We start from the raw sequence: 25930 nt of genomic DNA on the forward strand, positions 1-25930 counted from the left end.
ACTTGCATTTTTGTTTCAGCAGGTAAAAAAATTCTTTCTATGACAGGGCAGAGTCCTAACTCTCATTTTTAAAAACAGGAAAAGCAGATCAAAAACTGAAAACCATTTTGAACACTGAAAATCATACTACATGGATGAAAAATAAAAATAATGGACTGAGCTGGCAGCCTACCTCATCAGACTACCTCCCAACCCGAAGCCCTTGGAAATTCCCAACTTGTGTTGTTGATGGGTTGGCTTGCTGGGGCATGAATTATAGATATCCCTCAAGAGCACCCCACTTGCAGCAGATTTATACATCAGAGAACTCAGTAGCAAAGAGGCAGTAGATTCTGCTCAGTATCAAAACACATGGGAGTTATCAAGCATAACGCTAATGCCTTTAAAAAAAGACACTTACCTGAGCTCTTCGTGATTATTATGAGGCGGGGTTGGAAGAGAAGCAGGGACATCCACACTCTTAGGACCCTGAATTATGGCCCTGGCTAAAAGATCGTCCTGTGGCCTGAAAGGCAGCTGAAACGGCTTTGCACCTAGAGCTTTGGTAACGGATACGATGCAAGAACAGATTAAACAAATTACTTAAAACATCTATCTGAGTGGACTGGATTCATGAAAGCTTACATGCATCTCTGAGGAGCCACAGGACTCTTTGCTAACACTTTAGTAACATCTAGCAATGGGCAACATATTCTGTGCATGGACCATTCCAGACTCAGTGCTCGGCAGGTCGTACCTGGACCAAAATATGTGTCTTTTGCCTGAATGTGGACATATGTTTGGAGCAGGCATCGATGTCCCAGGGTAGGAAACAGCAGGGAAAAGGTAAGGCCAGTGAAGGAAAGTTAAAGGAAGGAAGGTGCCAGGGCAAGTAAGGGGAAGGCAAGGTGAGCCTGGACCAGTCGGATCACGTACTGGAATTTAAGTACGGGGTTGCAGCGAAGGAAAGGGAAGTGAAGGGGGTGGGGTGACCAACGGGTGGGCAGGAGCAGAGGAGCAGGGCGGAGAAGGGTGAGGTACATCAACCTTGCCCTATTTGACCTGCAAGACCCATTAGGAATCTTGCTTGGTTGAAACCCAGAACAATCAAAATCAGAACATTTTGGAAACAACTGCTCATAATTCCCCATTACCATGAAATCAGGAAACTGAAGCCAGGAGAAAGTGCTTTTCCATGCTGGAGCCTGTGTTATGAAACAGCCTTCCCCTGGAACTTAGATTAGCTCTGACTTTTTTGGCCTTCCAGATGGAGCTCTTCCAGGTTTTTTTTATTAGTTGAGAGAATATTATATATTTCATTTATTTTCTATCCCGCCTTTATTATTTTTATAAATAACTCAAGGCGGCGAATATACTTAAGACTCCTTCTTCCTCCTCTTTTCCCCACAACAACAACCCTGTGAGGTGGGTTGGGCTGAGAGAGAGGGACTGGCCCAAAGTCACCCACCAGCTTTCATGCCTAGGGCGGGGCTAGAACTCTCCTACCACGCCTGATTGGCTCTTGGGCTGAGAGAGGGACTGGCCCAGGGTCACCCAGCCGGCTTTCATGCCCAGGGCGGGACTAGAACTCTCCTACCATGCCTGATTGGCTCTTGGGCTGAGAGAGGGACTGGCCCAAGGTCACCCAGCCGGCTTTCAGGCCTAAGGGTGGACCAGAACTCTCAGTCTCCTGGTTTCTAGCCCAGCACCGTAACCACCAGACCAGACTGGCTCTATCTCTATCTCTTTGATTTGACTGATTATGTGCCATCAAGTAGTTGCTGACTTAGTGACCACAGAGGCAGATTTTCTACATAATGAGGTGGGTAGCAAACATCTTACCATCAGGTCCGCCCAACATTCCAGCTTTTGTAGCAAGTTCTTCAGTAGTTGCAAATCCATTTACAATTTTTTGGCAAGTCACCGGGGGAGGCGTAGGAGGAAGGGAGGCTGGAGGTGTAGGTGGGTTACTGAGGTTATTTTGCTGCACGAGAGAAGATATTTTAAGTTAGTTTTTAACAGGCTTACTCAGTAGAGATGTGTATTTAACAACAAAAGTAACTACAAAGCAGCAATCAAAATGCTGAGTTCAGACTGAACACCAAGCCATGATTTCGGTGCTACGAGAACAAGGAAAGAGGACTTTCAGTTCCTTACTCCTGCTTTGCTCTGCATGCTCCAAGTAACTATTGGCTGAGTTTTCTACTATGTTAAAGTTTAAAGTTACTCACCAAACATACAAATTATGACTGGTAGTACTTGCAGGGCAAATGCAAACCATAACTTAAGAAATCACACTGGTTTTTGTTTGAGAACTGGCTCTCCAGTTCTTCCTGAGAGCAAGGAAAGAAAGGCATGTGGTTCAAGAGCAGATCTTAAAGCAATCTGCAAACAGCGGGGCGCTGCTGAAAGGGGGCAACACGAAGCTTTGTGCCAGCGAGTGGATGGGCATACATCAAAAATCACTTTTTAAAAAACCAGCCTAGAATTAGAGTGGGAGGTATTGATTTGTTTAATATTTTTCTAATCTGCCTTTTAGGGCAATTCTGTTTTACTGACTTTAACCCTACTTTTGAGTGTGGTTTTTTTTGTTTGTTTGTTTGTTTGTTTGTTTCTCCAGATAAGATGTATCTAACTAAAAAAACAAAAAACAAAACCCCCACACTCAAGTGCGGTGTTAAGTAACGCCCCAAAAAGTGCACTCTCACATTGGTAGATTCTTGTGTCAATGGCATAAATCCTACAGGAAAGCTCGCAAGAGCAAACCAAAGGCCTCCTCAGAACAAGATCCAAGGAATGTATATGCTTTTTTTTTCCCTTAAAAAAAAATTCTGTACCTCCTGTTATGCATCTCCAGTGGTGTACCTTAAATGTATACAACTTAAAATAAAACAAGAAGCTATTAAAATAAATTTAAAAATATAAAAGATCAACCACTGGTAGGCTTTAATCAATTGCTTTTGACCCGTTTCCCAGATGAGCTGTCAACTGGTCACTCAACTGTCCATCCAAAAAGGAAAAGACAGGTGGCCAACTTTCAGGCCATGACCTGTGGCCTGTCTTCTGGCAAAACAGGGAAGCAAGAGAGGAAGATGGTTAGAATGATTTTATTTTACAATATACAAGATGTATATTGTAATATATTCTAATAATATAATAATACATTGTATTATTACACATATTGCACATTGTAACCTATTATAATAGTACAATAATATACAAAACAGGAACTAAGACTAAAATTATGCTTGTCCATAAAACTGGCCGATGGTCTTGGGCCAGTTGCCTTCCCAGCCAACCCTACCAGAGAGGGCTGTTGATATTGGGAAATGGTGGGAAAGAGAGCCATGATAGCACACTCTTGAAAGGATGAATTGTAGCTATAATATATGAATTGTAAGCCAATGGAAGAACAGATGAAAGAAAATGATTTACCAAACAGATTTTATCTGGCACAGTTGTGAAGAAATATAGGAAAATCGACATGAAATGAATACAATTCACAGTTGGGAAAGAACTCAGATTTCCATCTCGTTTGCTATAGTCTTTATAGTACATTCAGGAATTTTTTTTACTGAGGCTTCTATCTGCAATAGTCAATTCTGTAATCAGCAGGAGACATTCAGGAAATGCTGCTGCCTTTATCATTTACTTAGGGATTTCATATCCTATCATTTAGCAAATGGTTTTGACATCTCTAAAATCAAAACGTAAATAAATCAGTAACAAATAGAAGAATAAAACCAATAGCCATCAGGGGAACAAGAATAACAACCAGTTCAGTTACTTAAAAAGTCCTTGAGGAATAGAGTGGCTTTGCCTGGTTCTGGAAGGGGCATATCAATGGATTCTGGGCAAATCTCCCGCTCACCAATTACCACTTGCTGAACTCCAAAATGGGAAGCAACGAAAGAAGGGCCTCATGACGGCCTCTTACATCTGGGAAAAAACTGCCTTGGTCCTTTAATTTAGCAGTATTTTGCTCTTCCATTGAGCTGGTAATCTAGGGCTGTTTGTTAATATATGGAGACTTGGATTATAACTTTCACATGTGCATCTATCAGTAACTCATTAAAAGACTACTGTTAAGTATAGGGTTTAATATGCCAGAATCTTTTCAGTGAAGGGGAAGGATAAGTATGAAGACATGACATCTCTGTCAAGTGTGAGCAACAGTCTCAAGAAACCCTGAGGTATAACAAACAATGAACCCCACTTTTATTTCTTATAACATTTTGAGAGAATTACATAGAAAAAGAATACACCTTGTAGATTAGCTGAGAATAGTAATCAGATACCCCATCAAGTGTAGCACTACCGAAAGCTCCCACAAGCCGGCTTCCACTATTCTGATGGCCGCTACCGTACGGGAGAAAGTGGGCGAAGCTCACTCCAATCATCGGCTCCATTAAAGGCAGCAAGGAGAGTTGCTGGAGGAAAGATGCATAATTATGATTATCGTTCTTGCAAGCTGATCGCAGTTGATAAATGACACTAAGAAGGCTGCTACTTTTAAAAGCTTAAGCAACTCAGATACAAGTGTATACCATTCCAAACCTTTCTTTCCACTAAGAATGTACACTACCAATACTGTACACCCTAACTTGCACATCTTGTTCTTAAAAAATAAATAATTTTGCCAGAGCGACAGTGACTTTCAAATGCAGCAATTGTTGTAGAAGCCTTGGTCTTAATACTGTGTTTACAGGATACAGAAAATTGTTCAGAATGAAATTGCATCTAGTGAAAATTGCTTTCATCATCATCATCATCATCATCATCATCAAAGTTGCAACTCTTCTCTCCAGACTCCCCTTCAGATGGCAGTTTTGTTCTAAACTGCCAAGAGTTTGGTAGTTTAGAACTTTTTAATGTAAAAAGTTAAACAACAACAAAAAGTTGCTTTTAAGCTTCTTTTCTCCCAACAGATCTTCTTCACCAATATAGCCTTGTCTTCTTTCCCATTCATCTGGCTGACTTTCTCCCTTAACACACCCAAGAATTATTAAAGTTTGGGCAAACTCTGCTAAGTAAGATCACAATCGAAATCGCTTCATATGGTTTCAGATGTCCCTTGGAATGGGATATTTTAACTGATCGCCTACACTTGTTCTGTTCTGCAATCTAGTAAAAGTGGTTTATTTGGAAGTGAAAGGTGGATTTTGAAGAAGCAGGATAGAAAAAGTACTGATGCTTTTGAAATTTGGAGTTGGAGAAAGCTCTTGAGAATACCATGGATAGTCAAGAAAACAAACAAATGGATTACAGGACAAATCAATCCAGAGTTTTCTTTTGAGGCATGAATGACTAGGCTCAAATTATTGTATTTTGGATACATTATGCTAAGACCTAGCTCTCTGGAGAAGTCTATAATGCAGGAAAAGATGGAAGGAAAAAGAGAACAATCAGCAGCAAGGACTCTATTACACCACTGGAAAACCTGATGGGCCAGATTAGGGGCAGATCATCCTGGAGAAATTCTATCCATATGGTCACTAAAAGTCAACCAATTTGATAGAACGTAATCCAGCCAGCCAGCCAATAAAAAGTGGTCTATTAGAAGGCTCACAAAAGAGGAAACTCACTAACTTCTGGAATATTGTATAATAAATGGAAGATGCAGACAAGTACCATATGAACTTAGAAATGCTCAAGCATGTATTTCTACATGTGTAACTGCTTTGAATAAGGAAACAAGGTAAAAATACAGATACACAAAGACCAAATATAAGCTGAAATTTTTCAATGGCTCTTTTCTGTCTCCTCCAAACCCTTCCATAATGGGTTGCCCTTTTCCCCTTTGGGGCTCACCTGTTTCAACTGCATGAAAGTTTCTGTATTAGGAAAAAAAGTCTGTTTTTCCTCTTCCTCTTTTTTTCTCCTCTTAGGCCGAGATGTTGCCTTTTCACCTGTCCTCTGAGTTCGTTTGTTCCTTTGTTTCTTCATTTCATGTCCTAAATCTGCTCTCTGGCCTTGGCTGTTACTGCATCCGAAAGTACCCTGCAATGGGTTCCCTAGTGGCTGGTTAAGGAAAAAGCAAAATGCAGTTATACCAGTTCTTATCACTTTAATAAGAAGCCCTAATGTTTCAAGAATCATACCCTTCCCAAATAATGCTACTATACACTGAACACTGAATTTTGATAGTGAGACTACTTACCTACCCTGCCACCCACCCAAGTCACCTAATGATACAATTATAAGTATAAAGAAAAATACCAATGAACATGTAGCTTAAGTTTAACTGCATCCTCACTTCCCTTATCCAAGTTCAAAACCAGCCCTGAAAATTAGAAGGGAGGAGAATCAACCGCCTCCATCATCTTTTCTTCCAGAATTCCACAGAAGAAGCAGGGAGCTGGATGGAGGCTGAGCCCCAGAGGTCACAGTAAACAGCACAGGTCTTCCCCCATTACTGTCATGATTGGCAGCTGTTTTCCCACTTTATCAAATACAGGTAGTTCTCGCTTAGCAAACACAATTGGGACCGGCAACTTTGTCACTAAGTGAACCATCATGTGGTCATGATGGACTTATGACGTCACTTCCCATTTGGTTGTTAAGCAAGACATCACGTAAGCGCGACTTGAGATTTTACTGCTAGCTTCTCCATTGACTCTGCTTGTTGGAAGCCAGTTGTGAAGTGCGCAAATGTCCATCACGTGACCATGGGGATGCTGCAACAGTCGTAAATGTGAGGACCGGTCATAAAGTTACTTTTTCAGTGCCATTGTAACTTTGAATGGTCGCTAAACAGGGCAGTCATTAAGCAAGGTCTTCCTGTACACACTGTTGGTGTACTAAACTAAAGTAATCAAAGATGGAAAGGAAAGATTTGTCTTTCCTGTCTAAGCTAGGAGAGGAGTGGAATGTGGACAGAGGTAGGGAGCATGAGAATCTAAAACTATGCTTCCATCATAACAAACCATGTTTTATAATGATGTCTGAAATGGCTCAATAAATAAGAGAAAGAAAAAAGCCCAAAGGAACACTTACATTCTCTTAGCAACCACAATTGGGACCGATGTAAATCCCATTAAATGATACCTTATTCTGAGGAAACTGTACAGGATTTAGTCTTAATTATACTACTTTAGTAGCTATAAAAGGAAGAAAAAGATGTACTTAATTTTCGCAATCGTATGTTATATATGAAATTACAGATCGCGAAAATGGCAAAGCTGTGGTAAAAATCTACCTAAATTGCTAAGAAAGAAATATGTTACCCAGCAACAAATGATTGTGGACACCAGCAAAGCACTTCATGCCACATATTTTCCAATATCCTGAAAGTCAGATGTTAATGTAAAAAATATTTACCATGCTGCTTTCAGCCAAGTCCTGTTTTTCCATTAATTTGTTCTCCATGGCGTTCTCTGGTGAGTGGAAGCTGCTATCTGACTTCTGACTGGCGGCTTTTTTGTTCTTAAGCAAGTGTTTGAGGAGTTCGTTCCCTGATTCCCCTTTTGCAGCTGGGATGTTGGTAGGCGGTGCCAGATTCTGTGCGGAAGGGGAATGCTGAATGGCAGCTTTATTGTCTTCCACTTTAATGTCACTTTCAGTCTTCGCCTTAGACTCGGCTTGACTAGAGGACTGGTCAACTTCTGCCTTTTCTAGTCTAACTTCCTGAATGCTTGCAGAAATATCGGGCTTGACTGTGTCTGTTTCTGGGTTTAGATTTGACTGCTCAGGTAGGCTGTTTGGTGGCAAACTGCTCTCAGCAAGCTGATCTTTTGGTTCTAAGGAAGACTGACTCTCGGCAGGACTTGGTGTTGGTGGCCCTGGCGGTTCTTCTCTCTCCATTTCTCCTGAATTGCGTGCAAGGTCACCAGGAGTGCTAACAGTTGGGGTGGAGACAGCATCCGAAACAGCCGGAGTTGGAGGAGCAGTTATATCTGAGTGAGGTGTTGACGGTGTATTCACTGAGTCCGTGTCATCCTCTTTTTTCTTTTTTCGTGTTCTTTTCTTTTTGCCCTTCTCCTCAGGAATGATGTCAGAATACAGTTGAATCAGAGACTGATTTGTCCCAGCAAAGTTTGTTCCCGGGGGCGTGCTGGAGTCCTGACTGCAGGGCAGGCCACTGCTAGTTCCCGGAGAAACTGCAGGCACACTGGTGGCAAATTGAGGCCTAGGCTGGTACTGCGTAAAGCTGGCTCCAGAAATACCTCCGTGGGACTGCTGAACAGAATGGTAAGCAGAGCTTCCATCTTGAACCGGGACTGAGTCAGGGGCAAAAGGAGAAGATCCCACCGGCTGCCGCTCACTGCACTGTGGAAAACCGGCAGTAGGAGGAGACTTTAAGGGTCCTGGTGGCAAAATGGGTCCTATCGGCTGCGGCTGCTGCTGCGGAGACTGCTGAAGGGGCTGCGGCGGCCGCATAAAATCACACGGTCGATCCGAACCAAGGTAAGGTATTTGAGTAAAGGGCATTCTGGCGTTTAATTCGGAGCCTGCCGCCCCATGCTGCTCCATTTCTATCCTCTGCTGCAGAGCCCTCTGCCGATCCACCTCCTGCATGAGCTGGATTCGTTGCCTCTCCTGCTGCTCCCGCAAACGTTCCTTCCGCTCCCGCTCCTGGAAACTTTCGCTAAATGGGTTATTGTCCTCAAATTCCACACGAGGCGGGGGACCAGACTGCACGCCGGAGCTGGGTGCTAACACGGAAGCGGGTGTCCCGGGATTAACCGGCAACTGGGCTATTGGAGGTGGCATTCTTGGTGCATTGTGGGAGAGAAGTACTGGAGCATTTGGAGGTTGCCACCCAGGCAAGCCTGGGATTCTAGGTGGGTTGGGCTGGCCAACAGGATGCTGTTGATGGGGAAGCTGCTGTGACACCATTGGGAAATTCTGCTGGCCCGTGGCTGGTGGTGATCCTCCAAGGACCAGGGGGGGCTGAGAAGAAATGCCGGGCAGCCCGGAATGTGGTCCCATGCCACACTGTTGCTGTTTGATCCGATATTCTTCAATGAGCTCTGCATGTTCCTTTTGCTGCTTTCGTATCTGCAAAATTCACTTATTAGGTGACATTCTAAGGAAACTTTTTTTTTCTTTTAACAAAAGAAGTTGGCAGGCTTCTGAGACAAAGATGCCTAGATATCTTCAAGTCAAATTTAGGGTATAGAGTTTGTAAGCTTTTCTTTATTCCTATTCTGACTAGCAAAGTGATCTTCATTTGGACAATATATGTCCTCCTATCTTGATTCATTTGACGGGACCTTTTGTTTGGTACTTCATGTACCAGATAGATTCTAGTCTATTCAAGCCGAGGGCACAATATGATTATTAGTTTTTAATATGCCACAGGACTCAGTTGCTGCACTTTAGCCCCTGCCTACATGAAAATAAGGCCTTGGCTTAGAAACATTACTATATAATGTGCATTTAAAGCAAACCAAGAATTAAAATAAGTACAAACTGAGCAGCTAAAATCCTTATCAGAATAAAAATAACAGCATTTAATAAAAAGCTAGCCAGAATGGAAAAGGCTTTAACTAAATATTTAAAAATTGTTAATAAAATATATCATACAGATTCCTGGGAAAGGGAGGTCCAAAGATGGGGATACTACTGTCTCTAATACTTGCCAAGCTGATGGCTCTTGGTGGCAGGCCAGAGAGTAGAGGCTGGTTTCAAGTCTAGGACAAGTGGGAGCCTGCTCCAAAATGACTAATGGATTCCAGTTTCCAAACCAGCAATTAGAAGCCCTTATCAGAAATAGGTGCAGCACTTGCATGAAATTATCAGAACACCTGAACCCGATAAGCATCTTTTTTGCTATATTCAGTGGTGACATTTATGAGTGTCTAAAAGGTGGTTTAGGGGGCGTGGTGGCTCAGTGGTTAAGACGCCAGGCTTGTTGACCGGAAGGTTGCAAGTTCGGTGGTTAGGGTTGATAGGCCCGAGCACTGTGTGACGGGGTGAGCTCCCGCACTCGCCCCAGCTCTTGCCAACCTAGCAATTCAAAAGCATGCAAACACAAGGAGATAAATAGGTTCCGCTTTGGCGGGAAGGCAACAGCGTTCCGTGACTGTCATGCTGGCCACATGACCGCGGAAGTGTCTTTGGACAACGCTGGCTCTTCGGCCATGAAACGGAGATGAGCGCCGCCCCCTAGTGTCGGACACGGCTAAACAGGGACCTTTACCTTACCTTTAAAAGGTGGTCCACCCTAGAACACAGCATTCTTCTTGTATTCTCCCAATTGACCTTCATTTGTACTGAAACTATTATCTGGATATTATATTATCCAGATGTTATATTGCTGTTGTTATTGTTATTTCAGCACCAGGCAAACATGCTCATTTTTCCCAGGAGTTTGGATTTTAACCATTTTTAATGCCTATAATATGTTGGAATGATATAATCCAATTAACTGAGTAGATTAAAAATACAGCCAGCCTAATTATATTGTAATTGAAATAAGTTTCACTTTATCTGGATAAAGGGGCACCTGGGGAAGAGCTCCAGTGGTAAACAAACCTGAAGATAACTCATAAACACGAAAACCATTGTGTCCACTGGTGTCTGCATGGGACATGTATGTCACGGCATCATCATACCAGGGGAACAGGCTTACCCAGTTATCTGGGAACAGTTTGATCCTGTTGGACCTGAGGAAGTGGACAGGATCCTACGGACAGTAAATGCCACATGCCATCTAGACCCATGTCCCTCCTGGCTAGTAAAAGCAGGCCAGGAGGTCACATGTGGTTGGGTCCATGCGATGGTTAATACATCCTTGGGAGAGGGGGTGTTTCTGGCGGCCTTTAAAGAGGCGTTGGTACACCCCCTCCTCAAGAAGCCATAGCTGGACCCTACTGTCCTGGACAATTTTTGTCCAGTCTCCCACCCCCGCTTTCTGGGGAAGGTGGTTGAGAAAGTGGTGGCTTTGCAGCTCCAGAGGGTCCTGGAGGAAACGGATTATCTAGACCCCTTTCAGTCAGGTTTCAGGCCCGGTTATGGGACGGAAACAGCATTGGTTGCACTTATGGATGATCTCTGGCGGGAGCGGGATGGAGGCAGTGCATCCATCCTCGCTCTCCTTGATCTCTCAGCGGCCTTCGATACCATCGACCATGGTATCCTTTTGGGGCGGCTCAGGGAGTTGGGGGTGGGCGGCGTAGTCTTACGCTGGTTCACCTCCTTCCTCCAGGGCCGATCCCAATCGGTGTTGATAGGGGAGGAGAGATCGGCCCCTTGGCCCCTTCTTTGTGGGGTGCCACAGGGATCAGTACTCTCCCCTCTCCTTTTTAACATCTACATGAAACCGCTGGGTGAGATCATCCATCACCATGGGATGAGGTATCATCAGTATGCTGATGATACTCAATTGTATATCTCCATCCCGGGTGAAGTGAGTGATGCCGTGACCACCCTCTCCGAGTGTCTGGGGGCTGTGGGGGCCTGGATGGGGAACAACAGGCTTCAACTGAACCCTGGTAAGACTGAGTGGCTGTGGGTTAATGGTTCTTCTGTATCGGGGACATTAACATCTCTGGTTCTGGATGGGGTTGCACTGCCCCAGACAGACCCGGTGCGTAACTTGGGGGTCCTCCTGGACTCATGGCTCCTGCTCAAAGAGCAGGTGGCAGCCGTGGCCAGGAGAGCCTTTGTGCAGCTACGTGCTGTGCACCAGTTACGCCCCTTCCTGGACCAGGAGGCCCTTTGAACAGTCACTCATGCCCTTGTTATCTCTCAGATAGACTATTGCAATGCGCTCTACATGGGGCTACCCTTGAAAAGTATCCGGAAGCTCCAGCTGGTCCAGAATGCAGCTGCGCGAGCTGTTTTTGGTGCCCCCAGAAGGGCACATGTAACACCACTGCTGCGCGAGCTGCATTGGGTACCAGTTTGCTTCTGGGTCCAATTCAAGGTGTTGGTTATCACCTTTAAAGCCCTACATGGCATGGGGCCAGGTTACCTGAGGGACCGCCTCTTCCCCATTACATGAAACTGTCCCACTCAATCATGCAGAGAGGGCATGCTACGGACCCCGTCTGTAAAAGAATTTCATCTGGCGGGGTCCAGGAAGCAGGCCTTCTCTGCAGTAGCTCCCACCTTGTGGAACATGCTGCCCCCGGAGGTGAGATTGGCCCCATCGCTCCTGGCCTTTCGGCGGAGTCTGAAGACCTGGTTCTGCTGCCTCGCTTGGGGTGGAGTGGGGAATAGAGCTACATGGGGATGGTTGTTATAGACCACTCCTTCCACACTTGGACTGTTTTAGATGTTTCACCACTTGGATTTTTTATTCTTTATTTTTTATTTCTACTTCTATTATTTTTTACTGTATTTTACTTTTTGTATTATTGTGATGATTTTAATCGATTGTTGTAAACCGCCCAGAGGCCTCCGAAGGGAGGAGATGGGTGGGGATAAATTAGATAAACAAACAAATAAATAAATAATAAAATTTGATTGACGCAAATTACAGAATTTGCATCATTTTGCATAATGATGTCATGGCAGATGTGACATCACTGTGGCTTCAACTGGATGCCTGTGTTTGTGCTTCCATAGATGACGCTTTGTCCAGGAGAACCATGAAGAAGTCCTTCCTCCATGAAAAGAGCCACCCTGCCCAAAACCAATTGAAAACCTCCATCCAGATAAATTATTTTCTCAAGCAGCCATATCTTCACTTTATCTGGATTAGGGTTCAGTTTGTTGACCCTCAACAAACCCTAGACTGTCTCCAAATAAGATTAGTAGGTAGAAAAGAAGTTATGCGCAATTTACAAGCTCAGCCTAAACTCCTGGGTGACCTCACCCTCTTGTTTCACATAAGTATTAGATGAAGAATTAAATGGAAATCTAACTGCCAATGACAATGGAATCCACAGTACCATAATCTAGATCGGACTCCTGTAATACAAAGCTAAGAGAAGTTGTAATACTTCTGTAGTCACCTGCTTTGAACTTATTCAGAAATAGATTCAACAACTAACAGTAACAGAGGGATTGAGAAACTGTAGGAGAGATGGGAAGAAACACCTTAAAGCCCTCTTTCATAGCACTGCAGTGAAAAAAAATCCCAGGTAAATTGTCAGTCGATGTCAGCTTCTCTTTAGTATCGGTAAGTAGGTATCCTCACTCCACTTGCAACCCTGTCTCAAACTAAACTGCATCTCAACGTAATTACCTGGCTGAACACCGACGAGTTAGGAGAGAGAGGAGTGGCATCTATTATGAACCAGAAATCTTCCTGGTTGGAAACCTTCCCCTTTTCATAATTTTAGTGTGGAGAATTGGGTAGGCTGTCTTCCTGCAATCGGGAGCCTTCCGTCTGGGATATTCACACCACCAAGTCCTTTTTTGCCTTTCAGGTTTCCTTACTTCTCAGTGCTGCAACTCCCTGGAACTTACACACGTTCCTTGCCTTCCAGGGTACCAGGCACAGATCCAAATTGCCTGACTACACTCCCCAAGAAGCTGTCTCCCCATCATCATCCTCTTCTCTGAGACATTCATAACCCACAATTCTTTCTGCTGCTGCTGCTCCTAAATCATCAGTGGTTGGCTCTAAGTTGCGCATGTCCCATCTAAGGTCTTTCAGGGGGTAGGCTGTCCATGAGGTATCTACGTATCCACATATTTTAAACTTCTCTTGAATCTTATGCCCGCTTTTTTCATCCATTACCTCTTCCCTGATTTTTAACGCTTACTATAGCAACACTTCATTATGAGTCGCATGGAACCCAAGAACTCTTACCTGTTCAAGCTGTTTCTGCACCATACTCTGCTGCTCCGTGACGTGCTTCAGCTGCTCTGCATCCTCCTCTGGGAATTCGCGTCCAGCTTTTTTTGCTGTGCGCTGTTTTGCAGAGAGGGCTTTCTTTGATTTTCGGTGTGCTCCAATTTGCTCTTCAAGAAATTTCTGCTGCATTTGGAGAAGCTGCTGGGTTTCCTGCAGCCATTCTTCGTATTGCTTTCTATATGAATCATCTGGGGTTAAAAGATAACAAACCCCATGTTTCTTCTAAAGATTCAAGTGTTACAGGAAGGTCTTTATTTTTCAAATATGTGGTTGTTTTGGGCCATGTTGTTATGAAGAATCCCCTCCCCATCCCGCAGAGTATTACCAGTGTCCATAAAAATGTTTCAAGCTGGCTACAGAAAATAGATCTGCACTCACTCTCTCCCAAGATCCTATTTCCATGTGCACCATAGCATTAACATTTGCTCTCATAGTGTAGCTAAAGTATGCTTTAAAGGATGCAAAAATATATAAAATGTTTTTTAAAATGCAGAAATTTATCTTCTGTAAGGCAGAAAAGGTCATGTTTGTCTTAGCCTAGCCAATGATCCATTACACTTTTTTTATTTTGAAATCAACGATAAGGCTGAATACACTTTTATACAAAAACGTATTAGGTCTGTAAAAAATAAGCACATGAATAAATATCCAGCTACTCATTAATACCAAAGGTTACTGGGAGAAGCTTCAATAATTTGGGGGAGATGGGCGGTAACTAAATTTGAATAATAAATAAAATAAATAAATAAATTTACTGTATTTTAGAAGACAACTTCTAAAATACAGTAAATTATTGAAGCTTCTGTAGGTTAAGGTAACGGGCTTGTAATGTTTCTGTAGGTTAAGGTAATGGGTTAGAAATCAGGAGACTGTGAGTTCTAGTCCTGCCTTGGGCACAAAGCCAGCTGGGTGACCTTGGGCCAGTCCCGCTCTCTCAGCCCAAGAGCCAATCAGGCGTGGTAGGAGAGTTCTAGTCCCTTCTCAAGCATGTAAGCCAGCTGGGTGACCTTGGGCCAGTCCCTCTCTCTCAGCCCAACTCACTTCACAGGGTTGTTGTTGTGGGGAAAATAGGAGGAGGAAGGAGTATTAAGTATGTTAGCTGCCTTGAGTTATTTATAAAAATAATAAAGGTGAGGTGGAAAGAAAATGAATGAATGAATGAATGAATGAATGGTACTGAGTTTTAGAAATCAAGCCCCAAGAATGTAACACATTAACAGGTTTATACTTACTTACAAATCCAGGACCAAAATTTGGAGGATTTGGTCTAGACATCTGAGGTGTGAGGCTACCATCCTTAAAAGAGGAAAAAAGGTTAGCAAAATTCCTTGAGCTGATCTGAGCCAGGGAATGGGGATTTTTGCAGCTCAGAGGTCAGATTATATACACAGGCTGATTGCAGGATTCCGACCCCAGTCCTAAGGGTGCAATGGCTCACAGATGCATCTGCAGACTCTCCCCACTTCTAACCCCTCCCCCCCAAAACAAATAAAACCCTTATCATTGCAGTCAGAAGCAACCGTAACAATCATCTGTATCTCAGGGAAAGGCAACATTTTGAGCTGCTTTACTGCAGATCTCAGGAAAGATGATATTACCTGTGTAACTGCTTGTGGTATTAGATTCTGGCCTTCGCTGCTTTGGGCTCCAGGCCCTGCCTGACCCATGAAGGCAAATCTAGCAATAGGTAAATGAAAATGACCATTTGGTTTATTTTACAACTTGCGTTAATGAAGAGACAGTAATCTCAAACAATATCATAATATAAACCAAGACAAAGCTGATGTTTCCTTATATGTGCCTGTCATTGTTTTATACTTTCACAATCAAGATCACTTCCTTTTCTTTTTTATACTTGTTTCTGCCATTTCCAGCCCCTCCCTTCTCTGCATATAACCCATAAAGTTACTGCTATGGGTAGAAATGTGTGTGTGTGTGTGTGTGTGTGTGTATATGCTTGTGTGTGTGTATGTGTATGTGTGTGTATATATCTCTCTCAACCACACATAAAAGGAAGAAAAAGGAAATAAATTATTCAACGATAGAATTATATAAAGAAATTCATTAATATCTCCACAAGCAAGTAAAATCTGAACAGATGATTAAGGAGAAAAGCTGTACTTCCATATTGGCATCTAAGAGAACAATACTACATTGTTTCAGGAAGACGTGTCATTTTTTACCAACCTGTTCATGACCAATGGTGGCATCCCCATATTGTTCTGTGCCATAACTTTGTTGATCCCTTTCAAAGCTACCATTTTCGCCTTCATTATAGGATCGGTAATTGCATCAAAATCTGAGAAGACAGAATGGTCGAACGTATTACGTTTGCAAAGCACTCCAGCCACGTTAGCCAGAATTCTGGGAACTGTAGCCTTCTCATATTTATAACTGCTGATCAATTCAGGAGTTTTTTGTTTTTTTTTAAGTTGGGTACTTGAAAAAGGAAAACCGTTTCCATGGATACACTGGATTTGTTTCAGACCACCAACTGAAGTTACTAGCAATCATTTTAGAGGTTTACACTCAGTTTATGTCATGAGTAAGGATGGCGAGCAGGGGGCTCCCACCCAGACTGTCAAGCGCATGCGTAGCACTGAGGAACTGTTCAGCCATTCAAAGAGACACAGATCGGGACCGCCTTAACCTTTGGGGGTTATATGGCTGGGTTTTCCCACGCTTCCTCAGTTTGTTAGGATTCTTGTTAAGTACTACTAATAAATATTAGAGACCAAGTCATTGTCTCAGTGTGTTTCCTGGTAATCAGGACAGTTTACATGACCTTAAAAGATTAAGACTGGGAAGCCAACTGGCGATTCGGGTAAGTATTTTGGCAGAAGCGGAAATGCTGAAGTGTCAATTTTTCCCTTAAAGCCTGCACTGAGTTAATGCCAGGAATGAAATACAATAGCTTTTCAGAGGTGGATGGGATGCGACCGTATTTGTGTATATATGTGTACAGAGAATGAGAGAAGAGAATATTATCATGAATCATGTAGAATGTTCTCCTCTCTCATCCCCCCAAATGTAAGTTTTTATTTGCATTAGAGCATTCCTCAGGAGTTCCAACAAGTACATACAATACTACATTGTGTAAATCAAAGGAAGAACTGAAGCAATCAGCTCTCTGCATGATCCTTACAGAATTTTATTCTTTTGAAAAAGACTAAGAAAAATTAATATCCAAATTTGGTCAGCTTTCAGAAAGACAACAAAACTATACTGTTCTGCTATACTTTTGGGGACTGACATTGCTGGCTTACTCTAGTTTTTAGTTTTCGCGATGATGGTTTTAATATTTGCTTTAATTACTTATTTTATTGTTTAATAAATTACTTATTTAATTACTTATTTTATTGTTGTTGTTTTGTAATTATAAGCACCTAGATCTAGTGAGTTGGGGGATAGATCATCCATCAATCAAATTTATGAATAAGTATCAACAGAAAGACCCCCTAATGAAAAGTATTCAATTATTGTAAGTGCCTTAACAAATCTACACATCATCTGGCAAATCTGGAAATGAAATATAGAAATGGAGATGTGTTAGCATTCATGACGACAGAAAAGGTGACTTGCCGCGTCTATTCCGTATACATCCCCAGCCAACGTTACCATGGTTGGAAGACAAAAACATACCGATGTTAGGGAAAAATGGCTCAGACCGCTGACGAATCATGGCTTGCATCTGTCGCTGCTGTTGCTGCTCCTGCCTTTCTTGATCCAAAAGATCTTGCAGCAAAAGCGGCTGTTCTTCCAAAAGGAGAGGCCTCTCTCGATTTTGCTGTTGGACCAACGTTTGAGGAAGCATCATCTGCTGAGGACCAGGAATACCACCAGGAGCAGGCCTGTTTACAACAGGCACTGCTTGACTACCAGGCTGTCCTACCCCCAAACTGTGATTGGGTGGCTGGCCAGAGATAAAGCCTGAATTTACTGCTGTCCCTTGTGAAAAGCTATGGCTTATTTGTGGAACCATGTTCACCTCAGGTAACACATTTCCCGTGCTTTGACTTGCAGATGCAATTAAAGTTTGTGGAATACTTGAAACAGGATTTGTTTGTGCTGTCCGGAATGGGTGAGAGGGAGAGTCTAGGGACCTTATGTCAGGGTTTTCTGAATTGCTGTGAGCAAGTAAGCTTGTAAGAACTGGAGTAGATCCAGGGATACTGCAAGAACTTGTGCTTTGAGCAGGCAACTGAACAGCATCTGAACTGGATGCTGTGGTTTCCTCATTCATATTTGCTTTATCACTTACTTCCACATTACAAGGCAAAACAGATTTGGTTTCTCCATCATCCTGAGCATTTGAAGCTGCCACACTTCGGTCATTTTTTTCATGATTACATTTAGTTTCTTCAAATGTGTTTGGAGAAAGCACTTCTGTTTTAATCTCACTGATCTCAGTAGTTTTTTTTCGAGGAGAAACAGACTTTTCAGGAACAGAAGCTTTATCTTCTGGATGTTTCTGCTGAGCATCATCTGCCTTGGCCTGTATATCATCTATGGGGACATTAAGATCCAGCTCTTCATTAAACATACCCTTTTTGTCACCCAAATCATGGTCCGGATCAGTATAAGCAATTATGTCAAATTCTCCTGATCTCAGAAGATCATCAAGGTGACGATCATTAGTTTCAAGATTATCTAATGTGTCCAGTTCATCACCTTTATCTTCTTCTGCATCTAGATTTAGATTTTCAAGATCTTCATCAACCAAATCCTTAACCTCAACACCATCAAGGTCTTTGACATCTAAATCTTTCACAGAGGGATCATCAGGATCAAGTTTCTCTTCTAAGCCTTCAGTGGGCTGACTGGGCATCTGCAAGCCACTTGTTTCATCAGCAGATCTTGTTGCTGGCAAAGGGCCTCCTGAAAAAGCATTATTAATTGATGGGTGATTCAAAGAACACATGACGAGTACAGGTGGCTGATTTGGATTCACTTTATCTTGCTGGGATGGTGGTAAATGCTCCAAACCTGTTGAAATCTGTAATGAGCTGTTTGGATTTTGAGAATTACGTCTTGCGGGTTCTAGGTGTCTTGGCCCCTGACAATCCTGTCTAGGTAGAAGCTCAGTTTGTTGCTGATGCTCAGGAACAGTGCTCATAATAGTAGTTGATGGGGAATTAAAAGGCAGTCTTGGTCTGACTTCAGGTGCTCTATGACAAAGCTCAATAAACGCCTGCCCCATTATGTTGTGCTGTTGAACCTGGATACCCTGTGGTGGGAAATGCTGTGACAGCCCAATGGGATTACTCATTGGTGGCTTGTTAGGTAGTCTAGGCATATCTATAGACATGGATCTTCTAAGCTGTGGTGGGACACCAGCACGTGGCATTTGTTGTGGTGGACCAAGAAAGTGATCTTGACAAGGTGGAGGCCCATGGCCACCACTGGAAAAGCCAAATCTGGAAAAGAGAAAAACAAGCTTTTATTGAGTTGGATGATCTACTGGAGAATATTTCCCCCATAATGAACAAATACAATAACCGTGTAGCTAATTTTCACATTAGTAAAATTAATGACATAGACTTTTTGCATGAAACAGAAAAAAAATGAACTTAAGATTTATGGTTTTGATGATTAGACAGAATAGATTATAGAAAGAAGAGAGTTATGTTGTAACCATAGAGTAAGAGGTAAATTTATCATTGTACTTATAACTGCTGTAAAGAAGATTGAAAGCTACTTCTTCGTATCTTTTTTCTTTCTTTTCTATTTTTCTTTACTTTTACTTTTTTGCACTTTTATCTTTCTCTTTGATTTTTTTCTCACTTTATATTAATTTGTATTAGTGTTCATCTTCTTTTAAAACAATCTTCAATAAAAATTTATACAAAAATTAGTAAAATTAATGACATCTTTGTAGCTAATTTTCACATTATCCATTTAGTACTAAACATAGATGATCACTCTTGTATATAATCCAGTAAAAATTCTTGTATGTGTATTTTGAAAAACTGTATGTATGTATGTATGTAATTAGAGGCAATATAACTTGCTTTAAACCTTGATTAAATTACCAGAAAAAAAAAGATGTAAATTAAAGCTAATTCATATAATTTATGTATGTATGTAAGGGCAGTAAGATTCCTTGACTCTAAAATGCCTAGAACTTTCTAGCAGCAAGGATAGTATTTTCTAGACATAATCACATTTCTACATGACATGGAAAATAAATATTCACATACCTTAATTTACAGACTATAAAAATGAACAAAAATAATAGATGCCTGATGTGCCAGAATGTTTTGACCTCAAAAGCTAAATATTTTTGTGCCCGGTTCATGATTTCACAAAATAAAGAGAATATTTGATAAAATATGAATTCATAAGTGACTGCATGCAACCTTTAATATGTTGGCTTATATTACATTCAGATACCATTTTAAGCCACAAGCTATTTAAAGGGACAGTTAAAAGTAATGAAGATTTTTTAAGTAATTGCTGCTAAAAATCACTGTTTCCTCCCCTTCAAAGAAAGATGCATATTACAACATATGCATAGAACAATTACTGCATTAAAAACGAACTTATGCATATTCTTCTTGGTCATTCTGAATGACAACACATGCTTCAAGATGAAAAGCTTCTTCATAAATAGTCCGAATTTAGTAAAAAGTGACATAGTAATTGTATACCTAATTCCATGAGGCCTCATCCCCATGCCACTTGAATCTCCTGGAAATTGAGGTCTATCAAGCTGCCCATCAACAGGAAAACCTGCCAGCCTTAGTCCGCCTGGAGGAACGGTAGATGACCTGACGTTGCCAGGATAAGGAGGTGGCGGCCGGCTGAAAATCTGGTTCAGGCTTTCTTGCTGCCATGGCTGAATAGGTGCTGCTGGAGCTGCCACAACAGGCTCTGGTGGCGCTTTTTCTTGACGGATTGCATTCTTCTTTTGCTGCTGCTGCTGAAGAATAATTTCACGTAACTTCTGGCGCTGACATGGAACAACAAAATAATAATCTGCTGTTAATTTAAGAAGTATTTTTCTCCTGAATTAAGTCTTTAAGGGAAAAAACCCTCAAATTATCCCATTCCCACTGGATTGAACTTACTTCTATATTTATCCCGATACACCCAACTGCTCCATATAGCAAAGAGGAAGAAGTATGTCCTCATACAACACCATTTTTAGATTTAAAAAATCATTTCTTGCAACAGGCCACATACTACCCACTACCTTTTTTACCAGCACTTGCCCATCTTAAGACTTTTTCCATCCATCACACTTTAGATGGACTTTAAAAAATAATCTTACAGAATCTCAAAACATTGATCCTCTGGGCTTAGTATCCGTCTCTTGGCATTCAGTTTTGAATTAATCCTGTAGTTAGGAGAGGATGTGATGAAATACAGTGCCCTCAATCCGAGTCAAGACAGCCTATCCAGAATGTTATTATAATAAAAAGAATGAGTTTACTCACAATCCTCATGCCTTTACAGAATCAATTACTCACTAGACTAAGACAGGCTTAAAATTAGATTGAAATGGCTCTAGACAATTGGTCTCATTCAATTTAGCTCTGATTACATGTACAAGCACACTGCCCAATGCAAGGGTCTTAAGCACTGAGAAATTTTTACAAATCTTGGGTCCAAGAAGCATTTCTTTAAAAGCGGTCCTCTAGAGAACAGCAGTTTTTGTTGTTTATTCGTTTAATCACTTCCGACTCTTCGTGACTTCATGGACCAGCCCATGCCAGAGCTTCCTGTCGGTGAACAGCAGTTAACACAGATAATTAAGGGGTCCTTGATTCTAGCTATAATATGAGGCGGGGGAAATATTGATAGCTCATTTCTACCCTCAACTGTGGTTAAGAGGAGATGCTGGGTAAGATTCAAGCAATAAATATTTATTAAAGATAGGACAGTGTTAGCCAGAAGGGAGTCAGCTGTACATTTGTATCTTTTAGCTCTTTGTAAAAGCAATGATTTATTGAGACAACAGTCTCTGTGTCTCTATTCTTAGATTCTTTCAACTGTGACGCCTCGGTTTACCAGCATAACATCAAACAAGATAAATTCACCTGTCTTAATTTCTCTGCATCCGTCTGAGACATTGTGTTCTGTGTTAGTCCTGCAGTTGGGCCTGGGCCAGAACTTTGTGTGGTCTGTGAAAACAGTTTTCCCTGCAAATTCATGGAAGAGTTTGCAGAGGAGCTGAAATTTCCCTCTGATCCACTTCTAGACTGGTCATCTTGAGGGTGCTGGGCTGTTCCAAAAGTTTCTGGTTGGGATCTTGGAGTCATTGGAGGCTGATCATAAGGATCACAAGGTGATGCTGTTGGAGCATGGCTAAAAGAATCTGTCCCTGTAGGCCCTGATGGCTTTGGAGGCTGAGAACATGGATCTGATGGCTTTACAAAAGTCCCAGATAAAGTCCTGCTCTGTGATGCCTGCAGATAAGAATCCTGATTTGACATGGGAATTGGCCTACTGTAAGTTTCTGAAATTCCAGACCTTGGAGTTGCTGGTGATTGAGAATATGGATCATTAGTAACTGGCCTGGGTGTACCTGGAGGCTGGGCATACAGATCAGAATGCCTCTGATTAGCTGAAACCTGAGCAAATAAATCTGCTGTCTGTGGAGGTCTTGGTGTGAGTGGCTGATGCATATATGGGTCAACCAGAGCAGGTCGAGGGGTGCCAGGGGGCTGGGCATAAGGGTCTGTGGGTCGAGGGGTGCCTGGGGGCTTGGCATATGGATCCTGAGCAACTGCCCTTGAAAGAGTTCCAGAATAATCACCCTGGTTTCGCAACCCTCTTTGTGGATGGGCAAAAGTATCCTTTATTGCTGAGTGTGAAGCCAACTGAGACTGGCTGTAAGAATCATTAGATGGATTGTGTACAAAACTATCGACAGGCCTTGGTGTCAAAACAGGCCTTTCATAAGGATCCACAGCTACTCTCCTTGAAGTAGGTGGCATTTTTGTATAAGGATCTTGCGGAGACTGATTTGGGCACGCTGGTGTTTTAAACGGGCTGGAATGGCCTTCAATAACAGATGCAGAAGTCAACGGAGGCCGTACATATGAATCAGTAGAAGAGATCCGGGGTCTCTGAAATGTATCACCTCCTGTCCTCGGAGGTGGCTTAGCAAATTGGTCACTGCTTGCCGGTTGTTCTGAAATTAAAGGTGATCTTGATACCCCCAAAGATTTAGAGAACTGTTCTGTTCCAATTACAGGTCTTGGTGTATCTGGAGGTTTTGCATGAGGGTCACTGGTGCCTGGGGAAGAAGAACATGAATCTCTGGCCGGTGATGGTCTCCTTCCTATTGATTCAGATACTTGAGTTGGCCTCGACATTGACGGTGGTGGACAGATATCTGTTGATGTAACAGAATTTCTCCTGACAAATTTTTGATTTGGGTTAACAGGCGGTGGCCTGGGAGTTCCCACCATTTTTGCATATGGGTCAACTGGAGAAGGTGGCTGAGTAGAGGGGGAAGGAGAGAATGTTTGCTGTGATGGAGCTTGACAATGACCCTCTTGAGCAGGCATCCTATTTGGCGTCACAGGTGGAGGTGGGGCTTGTGGTTTTAGGAAAACATCAGAAGGAGTAGATGTAGAAGCACCAGGCAACTGTTTTGTATATAATGCTTGCTGCGCAGGAGACATATTTCCATTGCTGGTCTGAGGGGTTAAAGGACTCTGCATTCCATTGCTAGGGGTATCTGAGCTTGACTGGTTTAAAAGCTGCTGCGATCCGAGTTGTTGCTGCAGCTGCTGCTGCTGCTGTTGCTGCTCATTTTTCACTTGCTCGAGTTTCTGCGTTGCTTCAATTTTAGCTTGCTGTTTACTTTTTTGACGCATTTGCTGTTTCAGGAAAGGAAGAAAAAAGTTAAAATTAAATGAAAGCGAAGTAGCAAACCCACAGGTGCATCTAAATATTGTTTTTAAAAGATACACATACACACACACATGCAACACAGAAACCAATGGCATACTTTTAATTATTTTTTTCATAAAGTTCCACCTGAAGTTATTAAAAGTACATTATCTTTGAAAATCAGAAGATCATCTTATGAAAAGTGAACAAGACAGACAAACACTATAAACAGATGCGTATCAATTAAGAGCTGAAGTTTCATCCAAGCTACCTAACTTTTTCTGGAAATCTCCCATTCAAATCTTGCTATATGTGCAAGGTGTTTTTTTTTTTAATGCTGGATGTGAAAATGACTGCAAAGCATACAACACCTGCCCCTACCCCCCCAAAAGTAAGTTCAGCTTCATCTGATTATTGTGAAGTTTGAATTCATTACTGTAAAACGAAACGAAACAAAACCCTCCCCAGAAGTGATGCGTCCTGTAAACTCCCAGAGTTCCCATCAAGAATGGAAGTGGCTGGGAATTCTGCAATTTGCAATCATAACAATATGGAATGAAACAATTCAGAGAGCTTCTATTAACCTCTAAATGGCCCATACCATCAGAATCTACCATATGCCTTCCAATAAACACTACCTATTTCAGTATCTCCTTCTGCATCAGCCTTTCTCAACCGTTTGGCCCTGGAGGAACCCTTGAAATATTTCTCAGGCCTGGGGGGACCCCTGCACTTTCAGGCTCAAATAGAGGCCAGTCACAAAATTATTATACTCGTTTCATGGGTAGGCCTGGATAGATGCATTAACTGTGTTCTTAAACTAAAATTAGGGAACGAGACTTGTGTGAAGTTGCCCGAATTTGAAATAATTTTTTAAATAAATTGTGATCTCCCAGAGCACCCCCGTGACCTCTTGCAGAACCCTCGGGTGCCACGGGACCCTGGTGGAGAAACCCTGCTCTGCATCTATGATGCCTCACTAAAGACAGAAATATGAATTTTGAGCTCTTCAACCCCGTATGATATGGGGTTTCTGCTTGGAAATATGAGTGTTTTCCAATTAATTCCAAGCTCTATTTATCACATAAAAGCCACATCGCTCTTAGGCTGCCCATACCTGCTGAATAAACCTCCATACCCTTTCTTGAAAACCAATTTTATTTAAGCACCTTTCTTTCTACAGCTGTGCTAGACAACAGGAGAGCGAGCAGCAAGCGCAACATACCTGCCTAAATTTCCACTCTTGCTCATGCTCAGATTCCCTCTGTCTTAATGGATCCTTGAAGAGTTCGGCCTCAGAACGAGAGCTGGGATCACTGTTGTCCTGCTGCTGCTGCCTCTTCATTGAATCATTAGACATCTGTACTTTGTTAATCCTTAAGGCAGCCCGATTATCTCTGGCTTTTTGCTGTTGGAAAAAAAAAAATCAAACACAATTTTCTTGGATTCTGATTCATAAATGAAAGCAACCTTTTCGTTATCCCACAAATACTTATTCTTTTATTTATTTGATTTCAAAAATATGTATGTGATTTAATTAAGGAATGAGGTACCTGGGAACTATTTGTTTCACTAGATAAAGACAGAGCACAGGTAGTCCTTGCTTAACAGCCACAATTGGGACTGGAAGTTTGGTTGCTAAGTGAAGCAGTCATTACGTGAATCTGCCCCAATTTTATGACCTTTTTTGTAGTGGTTGTTAAGCGAATCACTGCAGGTGTTAAGTGAACCACATGGTTGTTAAGTGAATCACGCGGTTCCCCACTGATTTTGCTTGCCAGAAGCTGGCTGGGAAGGTTGAAAATGGCGATCACATGACCTCGGGATGCTGCGACGGTCATAAATGCGAACTGGTTGCCAAGCACCCAAATTGTGATCACGTGACCACGGGGATGCTGCAACAGGTGTAAGCGTGAGAACCAGTCATAAGTTGTTTTTTTTCCAGCACCATTGTAAGTCTGAACCGTCACTAAACGAATGGTTGTTAAGCAAGGACTACCTGTAGATGTATTTATGCAGACCCATAAGGAAGGACAACGTTGCCATCAAGAACAAACCAATCAATATTGAAGTACTAAAGAAAAGGAGTTCTAACTGAATCAAGATGCAGCAGTTCACACAATGGCCCAAGTAGTATTTTTTTATCAAGCCATATAGTCCAAGCCACTTGAAACAGAAAATTAAATCCAGGAAGTATGGCACTGCTTCACTCTAAGCCACAAACAGGGTTTTTAATCATTTCCAAACGCTCTAAGCATTTGTTTCTGACTGAGATTCTTCCTATTACATCTCCAGCTGATCAGATCAATCAGGCTGTTTTCAAAAGGGTTTCTATGTAAATTCCTTATTAGG

General features: G+C 42.1%; 1 protein-coding gene across 7 annotated transcripts in view; it reads right to left on the reverse strand.

The window, feature by feature from the left end:
* KMT2C (lysine methyltransferase 2C) overlaps nucleotides 1-25930 on the reverse strand; it is a 151815-nt gene that overhangs the window by 16042 nt on the left and 109843 nt on the right. For all 7 annotated transcript variants that reach the window (XM_063303356.1, XM_063303354.1, XM_063303355.1 and 4 more), the window contains 13 exons: nucleotides 24804-24986; nucleotides 21775-23565; nucleotides 20383-20684; nucleotides 17375-19149; nucleotides 15920-16031; nucleotides 15331-15409; nucleotides 14965-15028; nucleotides 13688-13920; nucleotides 7300-8979; nucleotides 5791-6000; nucleotides 4245-4409; nucleotides 1822-1963; nucleotides 401-539 (listed from right to left, as the gene is read on the reverse strand). In XM_063303356.1, the coding sequence (XP_063159426.1) occupies nucleotides 401-539; nucleotides 1822-1963; nucleotides 4245-4409; nucleotides 5791-6000; nucleotides 7300-8979; nucleotides 13688-13920; nucleotides 14965-15028; nucleotides 15331-15409; nucleotides 15920-16031; nucleotides 17375-19149; nucleotides 20383-20684; nucleotides 21775-23565; nucleotides 24804-24986 (6875 nt within the window). The remainder of the gene's footprint in view (nucleotides 1-400; nucleotides 540-1821; nucleotides 1964-4244; nucleotides 4410-5790; nucleotides 6001-7299; nucleotides 8980-13687; nucleotides 13921-14964; nucleotides 15029-15330; nucleotides 15410-15919; nucleotides 16032-17374; nucleotides 19150-20382; nucleotides 20685-21774; nucleotides 23566-24803; nucleotides 24987-25930) is intronic.

This window comes from Candoia aspera, chromosome 4 (assembly GCF_035149785.1).
Source record: "Candoia aspera isolate rCanAsp1 chromosome 4, rCanAsp1.hap2, whole genome shotgun sequence".
Classification (NCBI taxonomy): Eukaryota; Metazoa; Chordata; class Lepidosauria; order Squamata; family Boidae; genus Candoia; species Candoia aspera.